The sequence below is a fragment of the Erithacus rubecula genome (assembly GCF_903797595.1).
Source record: "Erithacus rubecula genome assembly, chromosome: 8".
In the NCBI taxonomy this organism is placed as follows: Eukaryota; Metazoa; Chordata; class Aves; order Passeriformes; family Muscicapidae; genus Erithacus; species Erithacus rubecula.
The window spans coordinates 16724884-16744595 of NC_136659.1; the positions used below are offsets into that span (position 1 = coordinate 16724884).

Below are 19712 nucleotides of genomic sequence, written 5' to 3' on the forward strand. Positions count from 1 at the left end.
GGACAAATGGGACTATCTTTTATTACCAGTGCACTTCCACTTCACTCAGAAGATTTTCAGCAGAGTATAATAATAATACATGGTGAAAGTGACCTGGCTTAACGTTTAAGTGCATGTGAAGAGTTTGAAAGGGTGAACCATTAAGAGATGTCACCTTTTCAATGTGTCTGCATTAGGTTGCTCTGGGCATTCTTGCTGAAGTAGGTGGGAGTAAAAGAGCCCCTGCAGTAGAGTCAGCCCCCTGTACTGATGTGTGGAAGCTCTGATTTAGAAAGAACAGGAGGAGACTGCAAAAATGCCTGTTTTAGGAATCTAAACAAAACTGGGTAAGAGAGGACAGGGGGTAACAGAGTAACAGGGGAAAGGGCATATGCTGGTAGAATATTTTGTGTTAAGTACAGCAGGAAATACAGGAATACAGGAACAAGGTGCCTTCATTCCAAAGAAGGATCTTTCCAGTTGTTTTGTATTTGGCTCAGGAATCCTGCCAACTACAATGCAATTGACTCCCACATCAAGAAGAGTGGACAGCTCAACATTCACAGCTGTGTGCTCTTTTGTGGGCTCTCCACTTTACTCCTTTCCATGTAGTTAAACAGTGTATCCTGCCTTTTCACATATGAAGAGACTGGCAGAAAAGTTGTGACATTTTGGATGTATCTGTTTTGACTACAGGAGCTTTGTAGCAAGCCGCCCATCCCGTCAGGAGGTTTGTGTGACTGTACAGGCAGTGTCTCACTGCTCCCGGTGCCTTCCCTAGGCCAGTTTGTGCCCTCACGGGTACGGGGGCGGCTGCGGGAGATGTGGCGGCCGTCGCCACAGCGGGGCCCGGCCGGGGTGCTCGGTGCGGCGGGGAGCGCTGTGCTGTGCCGGGCCGGGCTGGGCCTGTGTTCGCCCGCCGCCCTCACGGGCCCCGCCGGCAGCGCCCGCGGCGCGGGGCGGCTGCGCGCGCCCGGCCCCGCCCCGCCCGCGGGCCATGAGGCGCCGCCGCCCCGGGCCGAGCGCGGCGCTCGGCAGAGCCGGCGGGGCCCGGCAGGAGGTGCTGTCGCTCCGCGGATGGAGGTAAGAGCGGCTGTAGCCGTATCGTTATTCCGATATTTATTTATTTATTTCCGTAAAAGCCGCGGAATAGGGTTACCCTTCTGCGGGGCTGGGCGGCGGGGCCGCGGCGCCGTGAGGGGGTTCCCTCCTCCGGGCGGGGAGGGCAGGACCCCTGGCCGGGACTCCCGGCGTCGGAGCCGGGCCGGCGGCTCTGCCGGGACGGGCGGGCGGCTCTGCCGGGGGCTTGGGGCTGCGTCGGGACGGGGCGAGCTGGGCTCCCGCTGCTGCCGGGCGGCTCTCGGGGCGGGCAGGACGGCGGGGAGCTTCGGGCCAGGGGTGCCGGGCCGCTTTTCGGCTTAGAATTAACGCTGAACAATAAATTATTGCTACTCCGAAAGTAAATAGACGGGTGACTCCCAGATGGGGCTCTTGCTCGGATCGGTACAATAAATATCCCTGAAGGAAGCTCTCTATTTATGTTGTCATTGATTAATTCTCGCTACCTCATTTGATTTCGATTTAGAACGATTTGATTCTAATTTAATTAGCATGTAATTTGGATGCACATAATTACTGTAATTATGACATTCAGGTAAGGCAGCTTTAGGCTGAAAGGCAATTTCAAATTTCCTAGCAGCCTACTTTGTGCCGGGGAGCGGACAGGGACCCCGCGCCCTGCAAGCCAGGTACCAATTAGCACATCTCGGAGCAGCGCTGCAACAACAGCGGCGCCGAGGCGGCGGCGGCGGCAGAGCCGCGCCCGGGGCCCGCCGCGGGAGCCGCGCCCGCCCGCAGGTGCGGGGCCGCGCGGAGGGTGCGGAGCGGTGCCGTGAGGGCCCGGCCGCCTCTGCGGTTCGCGGCCCGGGCAGCGGCGAGGCCGGGCCGGCTGCCCCGGACTGCGTGTGCCTGTCCCGCCCGCCGTCCCCCAGGGAAGTTCGCGCTAGCCCGCCCGCTCCCTGGGGCCCTCCTCCGCCCCGGCCCGGCCCGCGCTCCCGCCGCTGGCTCCTCGCCGCGGCCCGGCCCGCGCACGCCGCCACCCCCGCGGCCGCCCCGGCCGCGCCCCCGGCCCGAGCCCGCCGCGCCAGCGCCTCTAGGTGGCGCCCGGCAGCCGCCGCGCGGGGCAGCGCCGGGAGCGGGACCGGAGCGCGGGCTCGGTCTGGTTCCTGCTCTCCTTTTGTAGTGTGTGAAGGGTGTTATTCCTTGAGGAAATTTGTAGCTAAATTATTCTCACTTAAAATAAACACTTAGCACACCAATTACTCAAAGGGGCGGGCTGTCTGTTAGCTTCCCTTCATCTGCGTTTTGGAAGGGTGGGAGAGGATCCTGGGGAACAGATAATGGCTGCAAATAAATTACAGCTCCCGCAGATAAAGTTTCCGTTTGAATTAAAAGACGCAATTAAGAAGCTGTCCAGGCACGCGATCTTGTGTTTATATATTATCTCATTAGAACAAAAACATTAATGTTACCTTTTAAGTGTAAAACGAGCCGTTGGGTCGGTATCTCGCCGCGGGGGGCAAAAGGGACGCGCTTCCTGCGAACGGGGGACCTGGCGAACGAATGACATTTAGTGGATAATTTTTCCTGGCATTTTACCTTCTCCCGTCTGTGGTGGTTGCCGTCACTGGCTGGTTGTTTGCCCCGTTTTAACTGGCTCACGGAGCAGGGCTGAAGCTGCTGTCCGCGAGCTGTGGGAATGGGCAGCAATAGCTGGAGCGGGATGTAAATGGGAGCTCAGTTCATGGGCAAACCCGGGGCGAGGGGGCCAAGGCGGCGGGGAGCCCGGCTTCCCCTGTCCCTCCCTTCCCACCGGAGCTGGGGGCACCTCTTGTTCCCAGTGCTCTCCCACTTTCGGGTTAGCGTCCTCTTACTAAAGAACTGCACTACGGATTCAAAGACCGAAATCAGATTTATTTTTCGGTTCTCATCCCGTTTGTTCTTTAGGGTTTGGGGGGTTTTTTTTTGTTTTTTTTTTTTTTGTTTGTTTGTTTGTTTTTTTTTTTCTTGTGTAGAAGTTCCCCAGACCATATAATTATCTCCAACATTTACGAAAGAATGGTGTCATTTATTTTTTAAAAAGGTGACACGCTTTCTATTTTCTTGGTTAAACGAACCGGCTCTGCGCCCCAGAGCTGCTCCCTTCCTCGTTTCTGGGGAGTCTGTAAGTGATGGACGTTTTCTGACCCGAAGGGGCAAAGGCAATGCAAAAAGGTCCTTGATCACTGAGCTGAGAATTGTAACCCCGGCCTGGCAGAAACTGGACCTGGATGGTGTCCTTTGATGTGTTTTATTATAAATCGAAAACAAAGCTGACTCCTGCCCAGCACCCCGCGCGGGTGCATTCCTGCGCAGCCCCCAGGCCGCCCGGCAGGGAGGAGAGCCGGGTCCCGCCGCCCGAGCTCTGTGTTACCGCCGCCCCAGCGCGTCCCCGCGCCCGCTCCCCTCCCCTGCCCCCGGGAAACCTGCCGGCACCCGCCCCGGGGCGGGAGGAAGGAAGCCTTTGCCGGGATGCTTTCGGCCGGGAAAATTCCGGAGCGGCTCTCGGGGAAGGTGCTGTCGGCAGCTGTGATGCGAGGTGCCTCTCCCGGGAGGCTCCCTTTTCCCGGCCCGCGGAACTGCCCGCCGGGCTCCCGCCGCCGCCCCAGGGCACAGGCGGTGTCGGCGCTGCCCGGCCGCTTTTGTGCAACAGTGGCGCGGAGGAGGTGGGACGCGGTTATTAGTATTCACGGCAGATGTATTTTCTTTAACGCAACGTCTTTATTCCAGTTGGTGGCCGACAGCAGAATCCGTTTCCCGATGCTATTTGCATTCCCTGTTTTATGGAGGATTAAAATATTTGTATTCATCCAATCTGTACCGGCCAGAGTAAATTAACTTTTTTTTCCCCTCACCCTCTTTTTTTTTTTTTTTTTAATAACACAATTATCTCATTTAACAATTTGCCTTTAAAAAATACTGTGGCTGTTAGGTTGGTGGTCAGGAGACAAAGGGAGTGAAAATAATTTTCATTTCAATAATTGCCTTCTGGTCAATTTAACTGTGCCTTATTTTGAAAGAGCCTGTCTAAATGAGATTCCTGTCCCAAATGTGTTCCCAGGCCTTAGCCCAGCCTTTAATTATTCCTGAGTTTTTTTTCTTCAGAATAAGACGCTGCACTGAGTAATCACAAAGAAGTCAGAGAGCATCCTTGAACCTTTTCAATAGCAAAGCCACTGATATTCAAATAACATGCAAGGACCATTTGACTGCATGGGGACATAAGCATTTCCAATTCACTATTTGCATAGATCAACTGTCTTTGAAAAGGAAAGGAGCAGTTGTCTTCCATAACATTAAAAAGCCTAGTTATCAAATCAAGTGCTTAGTTTGGGGCTTTTAAAACGTTTACATTTTATCTTAGGTTGCCCTTTACCGTTTGACATGCAAATTTGGTGCAGTTAATTTGGACAATTAAAAGGATCTTCAAGGGAGCTTTGTCACCGAGAATATTCGGAGTTTTCCCCGTGGACCAGCTGAGATAAAGTTGGCCAGAACAAATGATGTCTAGGAGATTAATTAGATATTTGATAAGACATGAATCCCTAATAAGGGAATACAAGGCACAGGGGGCTGCTGTGTGCTCTAAGTCAAAATTAATAACATTTAACAAGATTTTCATTTAGGCATGAAATGTCTTTTCCGGAGTATTGACTCTAGCGATTTATTCCCCCGAGATCACCTCCCAGCCTAGGCAGCCTTGTGGCGCTGAAGGCTTTTAAAATTAAATAAATAGTTCTTCAGCACAGTTTCCCTTCACTCGATTTTGGGGACGGTTTCACCAAAGTCACTTAGGTCTCAGCATGTTTTCAGGCTGCAGCAGGGCTTGGAGTCGGCTATTTTTAAAACATTTTCTTTTAAGTAAATTAAAGCAAAGGCGATTTGAAAAGAGTGAGCAGAGTGGTTCAGTGCGCCCGGCTCGGGGGCCGGTTCCCTTCCCTCCCAGTTATATCATTGCTGACTGTATTTTTAATCACAGTGACTGAAAGGACGATGGAAAGGGGTGCGAGGGCTTCCACTAAAAAAGTAACCCCTGCGAGGACTGGGCGGGGGGAAAGGAGGGGACACGAAGAAGAACAAACCCGTGAGTATATTGTTCAGAGTCCTTTAATAATACCAAAATGAAAATATGTCAAGATTTTTTTCCATACAGATAAACGCATTTAATTTCTTTAAGAGACCTTAACTTACGTGTATTTGAGTGAAGTGTTAACTCAACATTTTAAATATCTTTTACATATATACTGACTTCCACAAAGTGCATCAGAAATTTAAAATTAAAAAAAAAACAAAAAAAAACCAAAAAAAAACCCCAGAACCCCAAAACCTCCCTGAATTTCAGGAATTCACCAATTAAAAAAAAATTCCCCAACCCCCCTATCAGATCAACATTTACAAGAAAAATAAGGGAACACGATCTGGTTTCTTTTTTTTTTTTTTTTCTGTTTTTCTTCTTTTTTGAACCCTATTTATACAGATGTTTATGAGATACAGAGGGACCGTCTCAAAGTTGCAGCTGTATTTCTCACCTTAAGCCTCTCTTAGGATGCTTGCCTTCCAACAGAAAGAGAAGAGGGAAACGGAAGAATGTGTCACTCGGTACCTAGTGGCCGGGCGGGCCGGGGGCCGCGCCGTCCGGCCCCGCCGTGCAGCGGCCCGCCCCCGCTGCGGCCCGGGGCTGCCGGCGGCGGGGCGGCTCCGTCCGTCGGGGCGGCGCGGGGCTCAGTCCGAGCGGCTCGGCGGCGCTGCCCCTAGGAGTCGCCGGGCCCCGCGCTAGGTTCCTTGCCCGGGCCGCGGGCGGCGCCCACCCCGTCGTGCAGGATGAGGTCGGGGGACTCGGAGCGCGGCGTTTCCAGGTTGCTGGCGTCCGTGTCGCTGTCGCTGCCCTTTTTGCCGCCGCCGCCCCCGTTGTGCGTTTTGATGTGTTTGCTCAGGTGGTCGCTGCGCATGAAGCGCTTGTTGCAGACGGGACAGGCGAAGCGCTTCTCGCCCGTGTGAGTCCGCAGGTGCCGCTGCAGCTCGTCGGAGCGGGTGAAGCGCTTCCCGCAGAAGAGCCAGTTGCAGACGAAGGGCCGCTCGCCCGTGTGCCAGCGCAGGTGCGCCTTCAGGTGCGAGGTCTTGCCGTACACCTTGCCGCAGCCGGGGATGTGGCAGCTGTGCAGCCCCTTGCGCCGCAGGCTGGCCCCCGCCGGCCCCAGCCGCTCGGCCTCCTGGCAGTTGGGGCAGTCGCAGGTGGCGCGGCCCGAGTAGCGCCGGGCGGAGCGGGCCGAGCCGCTCCCGGCGGCGGCGGCGGCGGCGCCCGTGATCATGGCGCTGGCCGCCGCCACCGCCGCGCTGGAGTCCGTGTAGGAGGGCAGCACGGGCTTGAAGCCCTCCTGGGTGAGCAGGTGCTGGCTGGTGGAGAGCAGGTGCGAGGCGGCCGTGGAGCCCAGGCCGGTGGAGCTGAAGGCGGAGTGGGTGAGGGAGCTGAAGTCGGGGTTGTAGGTGCCCAGTTGGGAGTGCAACGAGGCCTGGGGGGCGCCCGAGTGCAGCGAGCTCTGCAGCCCCCCCGCCGGGTTCTGCACCTCGAGCCAGGAGCCCGGGTTGGTGTGCACGTCCCACCAGGAGGAGGCCGCTCCGTTGGCCACCTCGCCCGCCGAGAGCGTGGAGTGGAAGCCCGACTTGTACCAGGACTCGTAAGGGTGCGCCATGCCCACCCGCGGGTAGAGGCTCTCGGCCGCCGAGCTGTGCACTTTGGAGATGAAGGCCGATTGCCCTCCGGGCTCCTGCGGGGACACGCCCGCCGCCGCCGAGTTGGAGAAGAGGCCGCCGTAGTCGCTGCTGAAGGCCGAGGAAGTGGGCGAGGTGGAAGCCAGGCAGAAGGCGCTGTTGGCGGTGCCCGTGCCGCTGGCCAGTCCGTTGGAACCCCTACTCGTGGCCACCGTGAAGCCCGAGAGGCTGGAGCCCAGGTTGCAGCTGGAGGTGGAGCGTTTCCAGGGGTGGAAGCCCCCTTTGGCGAAGGCGCTAGACTCGGGCAGAGTAGTCAGGGGACTAGTGTTGCCGATCTTGTTGCAGGTGGCGGCCAGCATGGCCAGGGGAGTCGTTCCAAATCTCGGCTCTTCCTGCGGGAAGAGACAAAGCCGGCCCGTCAGCCTAACCCTTGCCACCTCGCCAGGCTCCCGCGGGGACACGGCAGCGCGGGTAGAACCACGGCGCAACGAGCGGTACCGCGGAAAAGTTTTCTCTTATTTTAGAAGAAGGCTCCAGCCCTGCCACGCTCGGCACAACTCGTTTTCCGCCGGGCACCGGTCTCACGGCCCGAGAGATTTACATCGCAAGCGGGTCCCAACGGGGACAAGCGACACGCGTGTTCCGAGAGGGCTGCTCGAGCGTACCGCCGTTAAACCAAAAATCCCGTGGGAACGAAATGCGGCGTCTCCTCGAGCAACCGTACAGGAGCGACGGAAAAAAAGAGATGGCACCAAGGCGAGCAGTGTGCGGAGCCTTCCGACTGTCGCCTCGTGCAACGCCGGGCCGGCGAAAATCTTTGGAAATCGAGCGTAGGTCGAGTTAAAAACAAACAAACAAAAATCCCAAATCAACAACTAAACAAAAGAGAGCAGAAGCATCACGGCTTCTCTCCGGCCCAGCGAGTTTTCAGGCTAAACTCTTTGGGAACGACCCGATGGGCAGCCCGCAATGAAATCCCCCGAGGTGGGCCGGGATCACCTCCTATCCGCGGGTCCACGCGATTCGCGCAGAGGGCAGCCACAACGCGGCGGCAACGACAGTTTTTTTCCAGGGGGAAGCCGCGAGGAAGCGCGCGGTGCGACTTACCCCGAGGATAGACGTAGCCATAGCACGTCCGTGGGCTGGGCGGTGGGGCGGAGGGGACGGCGCTCGGTGAGCGCCCCGCGCTGCCCGGCGGCACTAAGGACACTCCGGCGCGGCGGGGCCAAACTCTGCCTAAGTGCGGGCAGCGCCCGCTTTGAAGTACCGCTGGCGGCGGCGCTCGCCCAATGAGGGCGCGGGCGGAGCGGCCCGGAGCGGCCCGGCAGCCAATCAGGCTGCGCGGAGGTGCCGGCGCCGGGGCGCGGGGCGCGTGCCAGTCAGCTCGCGGGGAGAAAACTCCCCGCTCCGGCCCGCGGCGGCGGCCGCGCCGCAATTACCGCCGGCCCCGCGCCGCGCCTCCCGCCGGGCCGCGACTCCCGCCGCCCCCGCACCGCCCGCCCGCCGGGGGAGCGGGCCGGGCCGCACGGGGCACGAGTCCAGAGCGAGGTCAGCGCCGGCCGAGGGCTGGTGTCGCGCCTGACGCCGCTCCGCCGTCTCCTGTCAACTGTACAGGAGGCGTCCGATGCCCCGCTGCTGGTGTAGCCACCTGCGATCCTCGCTGCCCGTAAACCATACCTGCGTCGCTTTTATTCAACAGGCCTTTTGCCTCCTTTTCAGGCCACTTAGGAGCTGTCCGTTTTGGATACAAATACCCCAACAGCGCCTAATGACATTCTGTGAAAACACGTTAAATTTTTCTATTTGTTTTCTTTACTAAATGCCAGAAATTATTTCCTGCACAACGTATTTCTTACTTGCATTACAGAAGGAACTGAGGAGGCTTTGCGGTTATATAAAGTGCCAAAAAATTCCAAAGGCAGGGAACCGCCATGCATCTCTTTGCTCCTGTACCAGGGCGGGAGATGGGACGAGGGGCATTTGACATCCTGTCGCTTAAGATAGAGGATAATATTTTACAGAGTAATCGCCAGCAAAACACTTTGAAAGTCAAATTCGCAGCCTGCAGCACGTTTTTCAAGCCTCATATACTCCCGAGGAAGCTCTGCTGCTAATGGCAGAAGGCTTGCTCCCTCCTAGCAGTGCTAGGGCGCTGCTGGAATAAGCCTCCCTAGCACTTGCCTGTGGCCTCTGCACTGTGCACACTCCACGCACCCAGTGAGCGACAGAGACTTTACCTGCTCTCTGCATGTGCGAAATGTAAGTCCAAACCTCGGCTCCTCAATGTCTTGCACGCTAGTCCCTTTGATTTGTAATTAATGGAGGCTTCTTAAGTAATTGGCTAGAACTTGCCCGTACTGTGCCCGCGGAAGATCAATAGGCGTGCAACTTTTCATCATCGCTGTCGGCTCTGTGAGAACGGGAATAGGAGCTTTTCCCCTTCCTTTTTGCCGTTCCCAGTGCAGCTGAGTGCAATTCTGAACCAGAAATATGATGAGTGCGTTCAAGCAATGCCGGGCCCTTGCTCTGCATTTCAGTCAATATTTCCTTCTCGGTGCCGCCTCAGCCATCCAGTGTAAAACCTGCTAGCAGATGCAAAACAGGCATCGCTTAGGAGCAAGATGGAAAAACTGGGATTTTTCGATTTATGATTTCGCTTTTCTTTACATGATTACACATATATATATATATATATATATGTATTTCTGTGTGTGCTTAAATTAGGTGGGCATTGCGGTTTTTTCTACATCGTGTTATGCAATCTATAGGACGACTGCCATGCTAGGAAGGATGTCCCTGGAGATTATCTTTTATTTAAACGTCTAAGGCTATTTTCAAAGGGCGCTCGCCTTTTTGTCGCCGGGTATTAAACAGAGTCGGGGCAGTAGGAGAAAATACTGTTCTGCATTTAATTCTTTCCACATTGACTCGCAGCCGGCGCAGGGCTCCGAGTAGTGCCTGGCAAAGGCTTCCCTCGAAAGGTCTGCCCGGAGCAGATCCTGAGCGGCAGCTGTACCCAGGGGGGCTGTAGCGCTCGGCGGGTGGAGGCGGCGGAAAGGCGGTGGCGGGGGGAGCGACATAACCCCCACGGGTGAGGCGAGGAGTCCGACAGGGGCACCCGGGAGCCATCGCCCAACAGGTGACTCCTTCCTTCCCTCCTTCCTTCTTCCCTTCTTCCTTTTCTCCGGGGGAAGCCCGCTCCTTCCCTTTCCAGGAGCCCGCCGTGGTGGTCATCCAGTGGCAGCGCGGCGCTTCTGGCCAGCCCCGGGGCGGCGGGGGGAGAGGGTCTTTCCTCTCATCCTTGGGAAAGTCATCAATAAAATACGGCTGGAAGGCAGATCGAGAGCGTGACGTTTAAAAATGTTTCCTCTACATCAGCGAGTAAAGGCATCCGCTGCCCGCTTGCGCTCCCACAGCAAAGTAGGGATTCTGCTGTGCTGAAGACTGGCGGGCGGCTCTGCCTGCCGCACATCCATCTCCTCGCCCCTTTGTAGTCGGAAAAGTAACTAAAACCCGCAGGAACGAGGCAGGCGGTGGAAAGGCTGAGGGAATGGCGGCGGAAGGGGGAACGCTGCTAAAATCTTTAGGGGGTCAAGTATTTTCTGACAGATTTTTTTCATACTCCAAAAATCGAGTTTTTAAACAAAGATCAATGTGTTATGCTAAAGTGTTGAGCTGACTGTTAAAACATTTGGGGGGATAATGACAATGTAACAAAGGCCTGGTTTGGAGTGAATCATCACCCTTTTAAAAGTTAAAGCAATTTTCACGAGAATAGCTTTCAGCAAATGCTTTACATTATTCAAAACGGCCAAATAATGCTCTATTATAGAGCCTGAATGCTGCCAGTCAGCCCATAAGTGCAATTTGTGCAAAGGCTCGGTGCCTTATCTCCACTTCTTTATAAAGAGGTGAATATAAAACAATTTCTTCCAAACCCAGACAGAGAGCACGAAAATTGCTTCCCTTTCTGCAATCAGGGCAATTTAACTGGAGTGCAATTAGCACTATTAAATGTCGATTCTGCATAAACAAATCTGACTAAGAAGCGAAAGTGGGGTGAGAACCTCATATAAACTGAAACTGATTTTTTAAAATTATGTATCCGGGTCCTTTACAATTGATCCGTGACGTTTTCATCTCAGAATATATTTACATCATAAATACATTACAGTTAAATCAACATAAATCTAAAAAAAAAAAAAAAATCTCAATATGAATACTAATAAAGAATAGCCTAATTAAATGCAACAGATCACTTTCTTTGAACAATATTGTTTCCCATCTTCTCTCTACGAGTGTCTTTTGATCTATGCAACTACTAAAGTTGCTGTCTTTAGGAGGTAGAGCTGGGAAACAATTCGTTCATTACAGATGGTTGGGAAGCTCCTGGGTTTATATTCAAGAGCATCAGATGAAATGGCTCGTTTGTTCAAAAAGAGCTCTGGAAAAGAGCTGCCAAATATTTTCCAAATAAATCGATTTAGCAGCAGTTAAATGTAAGGTTGCTGTACAACTTCCCCCTGCATTCTAGGAGGGGCACGGAGCTTTACTCATGTATGTTATGGGTGGGAAGGGGGCAAACCCTTCCAAGTTTAAGAGAAGCAGCCTAATTTTCTGCCAAACAGGAGCGACATGGGCAGGAAACAGGCAAACTGCTCATTGCCGAAGTAAATAATTGCGTCCTGCCAGATTTTTTTTTTTTTTTTTAGCAACAGTTCTTCCGTGCGAAACCCCCTCCCCCCCTCAATTACACTCTTCATTTATATGATCTAGAAGCCAGCATTGATTATCAGAGCAACTCAGAGGGGTACCTGCTGATAAATTAATAACTTCAGTTAGGAAAAGGCTTCCCCACTATTCTGCCCAAGACTAGATACTACAAGGGGGAAGGATATATAGAGATAGTGTTAAAATACAAACCTTGGTGCCTGTTGAGTCCACTGAATTCTTTCCACTATAGAGTTTTTCATTTGTGGGTGAAGATGAAGTGCAGCTTTTGATTGGAAGGAAATCTTTTATAGTTAATAAAAAGGGAATGAGCGCTGGGATCAAATAGATCATGGAAATTAAATGAAAATTATGGCACTCTCCCACAATTTCTGCTTGATCTTTCATATGATGTTTGTTATATGGTGCACTCCCCTCTCCTCCTGCCCCCCGCACACTGAGCCCCGAGGTGGAGCATCAGGCTGGGCTTTCATCTTTTCTCGATCTTTAAGGTGACACTGTTTAGGAGTAGCAGGGAGACCCATATTACCCTGTGTTTTAAAAATCTGCACAATAGTTTCAGAAATCCTGTCGCTTACTGAACGCAGTCAAAAGCGTGTCTTTGGAATTAATTCTCTTCCGCTAAATTTATTTGGACCGTGTATTTTAAAGCTCCCTTGTTCTGTTTATCTCAGCCGGAGACACGTTAACAATTCAAGGGAAGACTAGTGTCAAAGGAAGGAAGGTGACTGCAGACTGGATGATGATTTTAATTGCTACAATTATTGGGAGATTATTCAACAGCATCATAGATTTGTTTTCTGCCTTGGTAGGAAAGTCTGAGGAGCATTGTGCGAGGAGCATTGTACGAGGATTTTTGCTCTTTGGTTCACATGCTTTCCAGTGCTGTTACGATGTGTAGGTTAGGCATGACAAGCTCAGACTGCAGCAGGTTGGAAATTCAGCCAGTGCTAGCGTTCAGAAAGCTTTCTTAAAACGCAGGTGTTTCTAAATAGAAAGATTTTAATTAGTAAACGCTCGGACCCAGCGTTTATAGAGCGTAAAGCCGCCTTTCCACACAAGTGCATTAAAGCAGCTCTGCTGCCTCGGTAATGAGGTGTGTGCGGGGAGCAGGGCAGCGGCGGCCGGGACGAGCTCGGCGGCCGCCGGCAGCGCCCGGCCCGCCCCGGCCCGCCCGGCTCCTCCGCCCGGGGCTCCCCGGCCCGCCGGGCTCCTCCGCCCGGGGCTCCCGTGCCCGCCGGGCTCCTCCGCCCCGGGCTCCCCGAGCCCGCCCGGCTCCTCCGCCCCGGGCTCCCCGTGCCCGCCCGGCTCCTCCGCCCCGGGCTCCCGTGCCCGCCCGGCTCCTCCGCCCGGGGCTCCCCGAGCCCGCCGGGCTCCTCCGCCCCGGGCTCCCCCGGCCGGGCGCGGGCAGCGACAGCACCGGGCGGGCAGGGCAGCGGCGGGGGCCTCGCCGCGGAGGAGTCCTGTCCCCACATTTCTCCTAGCATCCGACTTCCGATGCCCTCCTAGCTTTTTATACCACGTTTTTAGCCAGGCGTGACTCAGAATGTTGATTGCGATTAAGCAAGCTGTCTATCTGGAGATAGAGATATGTGGCAGCGTAATAGGCAGGATGATTGACATTACAAAGTTCTCTTCGGTCCACAATGACCAATAAATCCTACTGCAGCTTTTGCCATTTAATGAATTGCTATTTTGGTAGGGGAAAATGCGCCAGTCCCCCATTCCTATGTTCTCTTCTTCCCCCTCACTCTGTCCTGGGATTAGGGCAAAGAAAGAAGGGGAGCCATTCATTATGCTCTTTCTGTGTTCTGTAATTACTGAAACTCAGACTTAAGGTGAATTTCAGCTCGGATCATGAACCATTTCACGTTCAGATGCAAGCTTGCAATACTTTCCTAGTGGCAATTAGGAGCCTATTACAAGCCATTAGATTGATCAATGTACCTTAAACAATGTGAATGATTTATATGGCAAAGAAGAAAAACCTTCTTACATCCATTGTACTGTTCCAGCGGCCAACCTGGCCCTCCGTCTCCATTCATCACAGCTTTAAACAACAAAAGCAATTTATTTAGTAAAACTTAAATGGAAAGAAACAAGCTCAGTTCTTCCTCATATAGGGCATCTTAGCTTTATCTCTTTATTGTCAAGAGATGTAGGCTGGAAGAATTCGAGTTTGTGAGGGGGAAAGGGGGGGTGGATTTGCTGGTTTCCAAATGGATTAATTCACCTTGTACCTGAAAGAAGGAAACAAAGAGATCCCTGGCTTCTTCCTGAAGAGGACACTAATCTGCTGTTCAGATGCAACACAAGAAGGAAAGCAGAGGCTTACACATGTGTTCAGAGAACTGTTTGGTTAGATTATTGTAGCCTTTTAATGATAGTGTGAACATAGAACCACAATACCTGGAAGTTCCAGGACAGTTAAGGAGTGGAAAGCAGGGATATAGGTAGGTGCAGTGTTTTCCACCATGGCCGATTATTCTAACCATTCTACAAATAAGAAACTACAAAATATCAGCTGCTATGAAAGCCAGAGTTGCTGCCCTGTAGGCCTTGGGTCTGTCTTAATTTGCCTCCTTTCTGATGACCCAGGGAACCTCTCACATCTAGAAAATTCCTCCTAGATCCTGGCAACCCCAAAGTGAAGGGTTGGGAGAGACTGGTGACTTTGCACTTGCCACCAGTTTATTGGGGGGACAGGGATTCAGTTCAGAAGGAACAGGACTGATGAAAACTCTGTTTCTTGCATTTTACTTACCTTTTTGCTAACCTTATTTACCTTGATACTTAGCACTCCAAAATGAGTCTTCTCTATACGTGCCAAGTGACTGACTGAATATTTGGCTTAGTGTTAAACAATTCTGACATGCTTCAAATTAAAACTGCTGAAAAACAAAATGCCACACATGTGAACTAAATAAGCCATTCTTTAAATGTGACTTTAGTGGCACCAGTATAACTGGTGACAGTGTTTGTTAGAAAAAAAGCCAAAACATCTGTAAGTCATGGTTCAGCTGGAAATTTATTTTGGAATATCATAAGAGAGAGAATGTTATTCATTTAAGATTCCAATTAATATTTGTGTTTCAGCAACAATCTGCTGTTTGGAAATTGCTGCAATGCTTGTCAAAAAGTCACTGTTTTATCCCATAATTTTCTGCAAGGAGGTAAGCACAGAGCTCCTCAGTATCTGTAGGAAGAAAAGAATCAAGGAATGAGTATCAAGTTCTATCAAAGGGTATGACCATTTTGCTACAAAATGTGGGTACAACCATTCCTGATTTCCCAAGTTGTCCATATGGGATTGATACTATTCACTTAATTAATTATCAGCTGCTTTCTTTCTTGCTAGCAAGGGATTAGTAAAACACAATGTCTACCATGTAAAACCAAATCATAGTTGCAGTAGGAATAAGAGCAGGTCTCGCCTTTTCCCAAAGTAGATCCCACATCAAGAAGAGTGTTTGTGTTGAGAGAAGAGCATTTCTGTTGAGTCTGTCACACACTAAACCCACTCTTTCCCTTTCTTGTAGACCCTACACTATCAAGAGTTTACCCATAGAATCAGCAGGGTGTCCTGCTTACCTTAAACTTGCTCTTTATCATGGAGCAGGCATCAAAGAAGAATAAAAGATCTGGAGGCCTCTTGCAAAGATTTTGTAGAGATTGTTCATTTAGACACATTGTGCTTTAAAGTCTTTTTCCTTTTCCAAAGCTTTGTATTTGTCACTTTGCCCAGGAGAGTTGCTGGGCCAATCTCCTCAGGACATGTTCTGGCCTTCCTCTACTTTAAGTATTGCTACAAAAACAGTCTACTTGAAGGGATTTCTGCAATCCTTAACTACACATATACAAAAACAGCTTATGCTTTCTAACATGCTGTTTCAGGCCCTTACATTCCAATCTGGCTTGCATTGCCCTTTAATTATCTGTCTTCTTATTTTGATCAAGTGAATTTTTACTGATCTCCACATTTATTGTTAAGGTAAATAGATGCTGCTTTTAATCAGTATGGAGGGCCAGACCAATGCAGTTTGAAGTAACTTAAGTCAACTCTAAAGGGTTCAATGTGTGTATAATTACAGAGGACATCAGCTATTCACTCCAGTCTAATTCAGTGTCTGTTTAGAGACAGAGCTCTTCTTTCTCCTGCTCCCTCTCTCACCTGATTTGAGCCCCACTGCTCCACAAAGCCAGCAAGGAGAACCCAGTGGAGGCCAAAGCAGCAGCAGCCCTCCCAAACTTCAGGCTGGATTCATTCAGTGGACTGGAGCTCCTTGGTGAGTATGAGCATACGGGTATAATATAACACCTTCTTCCAACAAAAAAGATTGATTGCATCTTAGCCTTGGTATTAAATGTGCTATTATCAGAAGAAGCTGGAATAATGCATGCAGTCACTTTAAAAGAAAGCAGGTTTCCTTTGTGAGCATGCTTATTATTTCAATAGTATTTGAGAACTAGTTTAATAGTGGCCACGTTGTTGCTTACTAAAATATGTTTGAATTGAACACATATATCAAGGTATTTTTTTCTTAATTTTAGTTTGAATTATTCCTGAAGTTGTCATTAAATTTACCATTTGTAAAGGACAGATTAAATGAAAATGGCTTTTAGAAAAATAGAGCTGGAAATTATTTTGACCTTCGTGACCTGGCAGAGGTGATAATTTGCTGCAGCACTAGATACTGGACGTATCTGACATTTTAGGTATTCCCTCATAGTTTCAGACCTTTGTACAGATGAACTCCACCTGGGACAACTCAGCAGTCAACTTTTTTCACTTTAATGTAAATGAAAAGACTACAGCAGTCTTAAGCAATCTAGGTGGACACTACCAATGGAGAATTAAACTTGGGCAAGGGTAATGTAAGAAAAGAATGTCTATCATCCACAATAATGCTCCTAACATTTTCTAACCTGTGTCTGTCCATAATTGTTCTTGTTACAGTAATGTTGCAATCTTTCTTTCTGAACAGTTACAGAAATCTCTCCACACTGACTTTTCCATATGTAAACAACCTTTGCAGCATTTTGTAATGTAAAACAAATGTGGTAAGTAGGTTCCACATTAAAAAAATAATTTTGAGTGGAATGTCTGAAATGCTCGGGGGATTTTGAGGGGGAGATTAGAAAATACCACCACTTGCACTCAGTTTCCAAATGCATTCCCATATATGCAGATGAGTGTCAGTAGAACTTTGGGAGCACAGTGTTGCTGAATTTGGATTATCACTGAGAACAAATAACTCACTTTCTCTTTTGCAAAATGATGCAAAATAAGCTGTAGTGGATTTTTGTTACCAAATATTTCTCATGGCTTTTACTGCATGTGAACATAACTAAATTTTTATATTGACAATAAAAGTATCTGTCTATTTAGGAAACAACATGACTGCAAAATTCCCAGTTATAGCAAAACAAATAGAAGACAAAATCTCTATCATCACATCCCTCTATTTGTAATCTTTTTAGGTAGAACATGCTAGTTACTCTAATTGAAATGTGATTCTCTATAGGGGCAGACCATTGTACACCTCAGAGGGCTTGAAAGCAGAGAAACCAGATGCAAGTTGCACATTTCTAAAATCTCATCTCCCTAATTAAGAAATAGGATGTTCACAATTCCCATGCAGTACTTAACACAGTGTAACTTGATCCTTCCATTATGTATTTTGGAGGAAATTTAGCAAAGCTTCAAGGTTTTTTCACCTGAGACATGCACAAAAATGTGTCAATGTATCCTGTCTGTTTTTTTGTAAACATCCTGGCTGAAAACACAGCTGTAGGAGAAAGAGCAGGCAGTGTCCTCCAGCTCTTTCTTATTATCACTGTACATACATCAGGATGTGAAATTAAACAGCCAGACCTTTCATCCAGTACCCAAGTTATTAGGCACTAATTTCAAAAGAGACTTAATTGGAGTGAGAATTACATGCTCCTATTCAAAGTAAGATGTTGAAGTTAGTGCACCCAGAAACTTATGCTTGTTCAGAGGTAATTTTCTACAAAGGTGTGAAGTGTAAAATACAATTGCAGGCTTTGAAAAGGTAAAGTTGCATACAGCTTTAAGTCCATGGACTTTGTTGAAACCCTCTTTTCCCAGCAGTGGGGGAAGTGCTGATTTCCAGTACACGGAGATGAATACCATGTTTTTCCAGGGAGTAGCTGTGGTACCATTCCATGAAGCAACAGGAGCACAGGAACACTTCTTTGTGCCTGAGCTACATACTGGAGATGCTACAAAATGTGATTTATTGCCATGGGAGGGATGGACTGAACCCATAGAATACTGGATGTTTTAATGGTGCGCAAAACCCCACAATATCTGGAATTTTGCAGCTCCAAGACTGAAATTTTACAAACACTAATTATTTGCAGATGGTGCCTTACCTTACTTGCAAGTAACCTGTAACTGCAGAAGGGAGAGGGAGGGGATCTCTGTAAATAAACTGATTAAGAAGAAAACCAAATAGTCAAACTAACAGCTTGGTAGTTTGATATTAAATTGCCTATTGTTACAGTATTTTTCAAATAGCTGTTACCATAACAACATATTTTTTTCTTTAAATTTTTTAGCTGTTTGGAAAAAAAATAAATTCTTTCCAGAATTCTTCTGTAATAGCTTCTATTAATAGCACTGTCTTCTGTTGGGGAGGCCAGTGCTGAAATCTCCTGCTGTCACAAGTCACTCACACATCTAGCAGATGTTTTGTTTGATAAGGCCAATTTGAGCTTTATAGAACACGTTGTGGTTTTCCATCCATCCCCAAAGAGCAAATATCAGTTAGGATGAGATTCCAAACTGATCATTTGCTAGGAGACAAGGCATGTGATACCTGTCAGCAGAATGTGACCCACCCCAGAAAAACTATCTCAGACAGAACTATAAAGATTCTCCTTTAATGTAGCAATAGTGTACCAAGCACCAAGAGACAGACCTTGGAGCCATAAATATAACCAAAACAAAACAAATGAGAAGGGAAAGGAGGGAGAAAGGAGGTAAAAATCTTTTAAGAGGCCAGTATTTTTCTCTGATTCTGCAGCACCTACTTTACTAAATTCTTAATGCAAATGCTGTAGATGAAAGTGGTTTATCAAACAAAATTAAAAACAATTGGAAAAAGTGAAAGAAAAGGAATCCACTTTAAAAATTGATGCTGCCCCAGTAGGACTGGCAATTTTATTTTGGATTCAAATAATTTGCATGACTAAGAAATAATTGCTTTTCCAACCCCTCCACACGTGTTTGCCCCCTTGAATGTGGCAAACATGTCCAGGTTATTATATTTAATAATTTGTCTGCTAATACCATCTTGTTCCTGGAAACAGAGATGGAACTACTTATTTTTGCAAGGCTTATTTTATAATAAGGTTTTTCATTTTATAATCAGTTAGGATCATATTTTAGTGTAAGTTGTTTGAATTTTTTAAGCATTTACTGCAGAATAAGAGAAACTTCTGTGAAATACTTGAATGCTATATAAAAATTTCTCAGAGAAGAAGAAAATATTGCTATATGTTATTTCCATGTTAATTACCTGGATCAGAATGAGTAGCAGCTAGCTAGCCCATAGGGCTTCTCTACTTTCCTAGAGAAGGTGTGTACATCCTGATGTGTGTATATGTGTGTGCACATTTTCTTTGTACTGGCTAAAAATAATATTTAAAAATCTTAAAACAGTGTTGTTAAACAGTACTTTAATTTCTGTACTCTTTTATCTAAATTTACATTCACAAGAGTAGTTTAAATTAATTCTGGAGAGGACATTCCACATTTGTACAAGTGTAAATGACAAAGTGGTTATCTGGTCATAAGGCTTCCTTGAGACTACTGCCACAGCATTAAATCTTCTGTTTATTTCTGAAGGCATAAAACATTTTGGTGAATCTGAAGACAGCAGTGTTGAAATCACAAATCCTGTTGCTCTGTTTAAAATTCTGAAGAGATACGGTGAAGTTCAGATTTTCTTTTTCCAATGTGTAGCTGAAAGTATTTCTGTAAGTAAATTATTTCCCCTCATATTTCAGTGTATTTAAAAACATACATATTTGGATGTATTTCCACTTTTAAGAATGCAAGCTCCAGTTTAAGAATGCAACAAGTCCAGCATTAGTCTGTCTCCTGGAGTTTCTGGTTTAGCAACAGAGCTATATCAGGCTTAACTAACACATTTTGATCACACATA

At 48.7% G+C, this 19712-nt stretch overlaps 2 protein-coding genes across 3 annotated transcripts in view; both read right to left on the bottom strand.

Moving 5' to 3' along the window:
• SCRN3 (secernin 3) overlaps positions 1-2185 on the bottom strand; it is a 29469-nt gene extending 27284 nt beyond the window's left edge. The window contains exon 1 of the mRNA XM_079310379.1: positions 2180-2185. The gene's annotated coding sequence lies outside the window, so the exon portion shown is untranslated. The remainder of the gene's footprint in view (positions 1-2179) is intronic.
• Positions 2186-5168: 2983 nt separating this feature from the next.
• Positions 5169-8211, bottom strand: SP9 (Sp9 transcription factor). Of its 2 annotated transcripts, XM_079311678.1 has the most exons (3): positions 7894-8211; positions 7452-7601; positions 5169-7178 (listed from the first exon to the last, which is right to left on the bottom strand). In XM_079311678.1, exons 1-3 carry the CDS (start codon positions 7912-7914, stop codon positions 5829-5831), a joined length of 1521 nt encoding a protein of 506 aa, XP_079167804.1. In that variant the 5' UTR covers positions 7915-8211; the 3' UTR covers positions 5169-5828. The 2 variants fall into 2 exon arrangements, with proteins under 2 accessions (XP_079167804.1, XP_079167805.1); XM_079311679.1 differs by lacking the exon at positions 7452-7601 and having other exon boundaries at positions 7894-8206.
• Between the last annotated feature and the right edge of the window lie 11501 nt (positions 8212-19712).